This window comes from Malurus melanocephalus, unplaced genomic scaffold (genome assembly GCF_030028575.1).
Source record: "Malurus melanocephalus ecotype Western Australia unplaced genomic scaffold, MMel_1.1 scaffold_204, whole genome shotgun sequence".
Taxonomy (NCBI): Eukaryota; Metazoa; Chordata; class Aves; order Passeriformes; family Maluridae; genus Malurus; species Malurus melanocephalus.
Window position 1 is genome coordinate 519,124 of NW_026623436.1, and position 5,305 is coordinate 524,428.

Consider the following 5,305-nt stretch of genomic DNA (forward strand, 5'->3'; position numbering starts at 1 on the left):
TGACTGGGACTTGTCAGTACAATTGCAGGTAAAATATAAACAATAATTGCTGCTATTTCAGTACTAGACGTAGTCACCTAGACAGGAACAATATTACTCAGACCTTAAGTCTGTGGCATCATCAGAGTACATCAACCACTTCCACTGMTTTGAACTTCAGGAAATGTAGGTAATGTGCTTTTAATCATAACTGGTTTACTGCATCTTTGTTTCCCAGGTTTTTGATTTTTCATTCCACCCTCTCCATGCTACAGTAAGTAAGGAGCGTAGATGAATCTGTCATATATTAATCAGATTCTATTTTCCTTCAGCATCCCATGGYACTTCCTGCAGAACAGCTAAAATACTGCAAGTCATTAGCTGACCTTGCAGTCCTTTATATAAAAGTGGATTGAAGGGWTGGGCATGTTCAATTATGAAATAAATCAGGTGTAATTTCTGACAAGCCTCCCTAGAAGCTYATTCTTCTCATGTGTTTGAACAGCATGGCTGAAAATTGGGAAAAAGTTGCAGAGAGGGGCTGATGAGAGCAGGACCAGTCTCAGCAACTCAAAGTGAATCTCTTTATTCTGAGTTTTACAGAGTTTCAGGGCATGTTTACCATGTTTTATTCACTAATTAGTCTTTGACATAGTCATTAAGKGAGTTTCATCAGAATGACTGTATTTGTCTTCGGTGTAGGCACAGGGAATTATGTCAGATTTCTGAATATGCTATTCTAGATGAGGAGTCATCCTTGTGTAGGCTTTGAAAACAGTTAAGATGGAGCTGGGTATAAAAAGACTTCTTTCTCTTCATTTGTGGTAAAAGACTCCTGGATAGCATGCTTGGCTCGGATGAGAGCAGGCACACAAAGGCAGGAGGTGTGAGTTATTGCCTCTGCCATTGACAGGGGGCTGCTGTMGCCTGCTCCAGCCACAAAGCCACATGTGGGCAGGATAGAGGTGGACAAGCAGCCAACATTTTCAGAACTCTATGGCTCTGAGTTCCTTCGTGATCAGTTGGCACAGCACAGGTGATGGGAAGCATGTTGTGATCTTCATTAACACAGGCTCCTTCCACCTTCTGCCCWTGCTCTCAAGGATTCTCCTAAGAGGATTCTTCACTATGAAGCCAAGTCAACACACACTTAGATACATGCTCGAAATCCAACATCTGAAATGTTTTGTTTGCTCCTCGTTAGGTAATTGATTATAAATCTCAAAGTTTACCTCTCAGTCTTTATGGTCTTCAAWGATGATGCTGAGAGCTTGACCTTACCAAGCTTTGTGGTGGTTTTCCTGCAAACTTCTGTGGGACTGAGTTACAATGGAGGATTTTGAAACAATAAGTGTAAAGCTATCCAACATTCAACAACATTTGGTGAATCCATCCAAAGGATTGATAAAATCCAAACAAAACCCAACTCTATACATTTGAAATAGTGAGGATGTATGATTATTTAAATAAAGAGAAGTTGAAAGGATTGACCAGGTGACAAGGGGAAAGGAAAACAATTTTTGTTTTAAAGAGAATTATTTATGTTAAAAGGGACAGAAAATATTTGTTTGCAGTYAAGAGATACAACAAAGAATTGTTTAGGAAACGGAAAATAAAAGGATGAATAAATTGCTGACTAAGCAATTWAAAAAATCAACAACCTGCCTTTACTGTGAGCATTGGAGAACAAATATCTTGATTCCCAGAGAACGATACATAATCCTTCTCTGGCAGTCCTGCGGAAGAAATTACCAGTGTACCAGTCTCCTGATCGATTTGCCAAATTCCAAGTATTTTACAGAAGATCTTAACTTGCTGGAAAGTTTAACAGAAAAGCCTAAATTAATTGTTCATATAGAATTTTAGTTGTTCTGCTAATAACATACGGTTTCAATTCTTTCATTTAATGTTATTAACTATTTTATGCATTGTAAAATTATGGACATTTTTAATGTGTTAAGTTTATCAAAATATGCTCCTAGAAATTAGTACAAGCTTTCTAAAACTTGATTTTTCCAAATATGAGAAATATCATCATTTCTTCAACTTTTCATTCTATTTCAAAATGAAAGAAATCTCAAGATAAATTATTCTGGAAGACAGATATTCTGTTTTGCAAGCAGGTCCCCTCTCAGCACTTGCAGAATAAATCACGGTTGCTCCTACAGCATTTCCATCAGTTTAGCCGTTTAGGTGTTGCTATTTTTCTTTTCATACTCTACAATTTTTAAAAAAAAAAAAACCAACAAACCACAAAATCTGAAGTTTTTCAAGCCCCCATATTGCCGTGAAAATGAYATAATATACCTTTTTCTCACTGCAGCGTTGCAAAGAGCAACCCAATTCTTTTTGATTGCACTTCTTTACATGTTGGGATTCTTTTTAATTAAAATTACAATAAAGACATCTGGATTTGAATATATTCCCTAAATTCATCATTGCAAAAGATAAAAAAGTCAACCTACTTCTTATGCTATAATTGGGAGCATTTGTTTATAAACTGTTTGGGAAGAGCAGAGAAACCGGGAATACTTTATTTCAAAAGAAAGACATATTGACAAGAAGCACAGATGTTCCCAGAGATGATAAATAATGATCTTGAAAAATCTGCATTTCAATCCTAAGCATGCAGTAACATTTGAAAGTAAATTATKAAATGAGAAATCAGGTCAGATGTTAGAATGGAGAAAGATAATATTCTCACCCTTAAATGGCAATTAAAAGTGCAGTAATGAAATAATTCTGGGAAAGGCATGTTCAGTTTAATAAATCACTCWCTATTGAATGAAAAACAAGCACCCAAAAGTCTTAGAGAATTAACGCTTAGGGACATAATTCCGTTGACATGATTCTCCATATGGACCACGTTGGAGTGAATTGTGTGTCCTCAGTGTCTTGCACTGGCTTCTGTTGGCACACTGACATCTATGAAATTTTCAGCTTTGCAAATTCTAAGATGGAAAAAATGTCTTTTTCTTATTCTGCACATCCACTTATACTTCTCTGGGATTGGTGGTTTCTTTCTTCTGGTACATACATGATGGGAGAACTGAGAATATTTGTCTAATTTTATATACAAAAACATATCATGAAAAGAAACAATAAAATTTTAAAAACCCTTATATTAAAAAAAAGAGAGAGATTAAAAAATGAAATTATCAACTGAGGCAGCATGAATGTATGTTTATGCTGCTAAAACAAATGTCAATTTTTATCTCAGGTGATCCGGAAAGGAGAAGTGAGTTGCTGTTGGACCTGCACTCCTTGYAAGGAGAACGAATACGTATCTGATGAATATACATGCAAAGCCTGCCAGCTCGGCTCCTGGCCCAATGAGGAACTCACAGGTAAATGARTTTGGGTCGTGCTTATGTTGTCAGTCAAAGTGCTGATCTAATGAGATGCAGAAACATCAGATACAGGTCAGTATGAGTGTGATTTTGGTCRGATCAAACATGGGGATAAAGCCAAAATTTGAATTGAGGATGATATTTATCTCCTCTTCTTAATCTCATCCAGGAATTGTTCACATAATTCAGCTCCTTTCTAAAGATCTTGCACTTATATAAATTTAGGCAGCAAACTTTATCTTCCCTCTCACCTCAAAGTTTTTCCCCTCATCCACAGAAAGCTATATGCAAATCAGGTCTGTGAGCTCTTCTGGGAAAAACCTGTCTCTTCTCCCATTGTCTCTACAAAGCCTGACACAATGAGAACATGAGCCCTGAACAGTGTTTTGAAGTGGTTTGCACTCTGAACATTGGAATACTTKAATTGTGTTTATTAGTCATAAAGGRGAGAGGCTGTGGGATGCAGGTRTTGGAGTAATTTATTTCTAAAGAAGCCTAACTGGTGTTCTGCAAGAGCACAGAGGTCTATGCCATGGCAAAGATGAACACCGTGTTCYAGCAAACTCTGATGAACAAAGGACTCATGCAAAAGTGTGAAGCAATACTCGACCTGTAGACAGATTTTTATGGATAAAGTTAATCCTTTCCTGGTTAAGGACKGTTTCATTGCTGTGATAAATGAGCTAGGCTACCAAATTATTTCAAAAATATCATTTAACCATGAAACTGATGGGGCACTTTTCTGAAATATTAAACACGACACTTTCCCTGACAGAAAAACTTTCAACTGAGAAAACTTAAACAGCAATGAAATGGATTTTCAAGTTCTGCTGCATCGGTGCTCCCATAGCCCTGGTCCTCCACTTCTGACTCTCCAGGCAACCAGCAAYCAGCCAGCAAAGTCTTCTCTGAGGGAAAGCTTTCTTGTGCCAGGAGAATGGAGAAGGGAGAAAAAAGAGAACAGGCTGCATGTGTCCCCTAAAGCAGAGTGTTGGGGGTGTGGTACAATGTCAGGTACAATCCTCAGAGACTTCCAAAGCCCACATTGCAGGGACCAGGTTACTGCACCGAGCTGGTCAGCTCATGAAGGTCAACTACTGACACTGGTCAGCTCTTTACCTCCAGGGGTTTTGTGTGAGATATTGCAGATCCCAGCTCATGCCCTTGTTTAGGTGAGCACCTGCGGTTTAACCCAGCATAGATCAGCTGAAAAAGGAGCTGCTACAAGACAGTTAGGAGGGAATTTGCACTAAGTGCCAACAGAGGAACCGCTTCCCACCAATTGTGGGAATTGCCCACTGCCCTGGTGAAGTTTGGGCAATTAGCCMTGTAAGGCAAAGTGTAGTGCCAGGCCACCAAGGTGGCCCTCAGGCTCTGCTTTGAGCTGCCTCCCCAGGACATACAAATTTCTGTGATTCAAGCATAATATGATCTTGTCGGAGGATTCACTCTCTGCAAGTCTCACTTTGCCCTCAGAGTGGGRTATGATGGTGCCTCAAAACCTGTTGTAGGATGTGTCAATGCTTTTCCATCTATAAGTGATATTGTTTTTAAGGAAATCAGTTGTATTTTTAGTCAAGCCAACTGATTTGTGTATTACATGAGCAAAYATTATGTGTTTGCAAAATTACATTTTACAAACCATTCATCTGGCTTCAGACGTGCATTTTATGCCTCTACAGGGACCAAAATGAATCTATACACACAGGAACCCTTGACATCAGTGCCAAGCAATGTTCCTCAGGAGATCTAACACTTGTTCCTCAGCCAGGCACAAATTTGGCAGCACAGCTTGGAAACTGAACTCCCCCCTATTTGGCCTCTATGAGCACAGCTGATAGAGTGTGCCCTCCTAGTAACAGGACACTCACAGCTTCAGAGCTGCCTAGTCCCCACCCAGTTTATTTCTGGCATGATGGCTGGATCTTGTCTTATTTAAGTTTGTATCACAAGGAGATTCAAAAAAAAAAAAAAAA

At 38.8% G+C, this 5,305-nt stretch overlaps 1 protein-coding gene across 1 annotated transcript in view; it reads left to right on the forward strand.

Annotated features, from left to right (window-relative positions):
* Positions 1-5,305, forward strand: part of GRM5 (glutamate metabotropic receptor 5) — a 196,479-nt gene that overhangs the window by 180,826 nt on the left and 10,348 nt on the right. Inside the window, exon 6 of the mRNA XM_057373642.1 lies at positions 3,200-3,326. Coding sequence (XP_057229625.1) covers positions 3,200-3,326 — 127 coding nt within the window. The remainder of the gene's footprint in view (positions 1-3,199; positions 3,327-5,305) is intronic.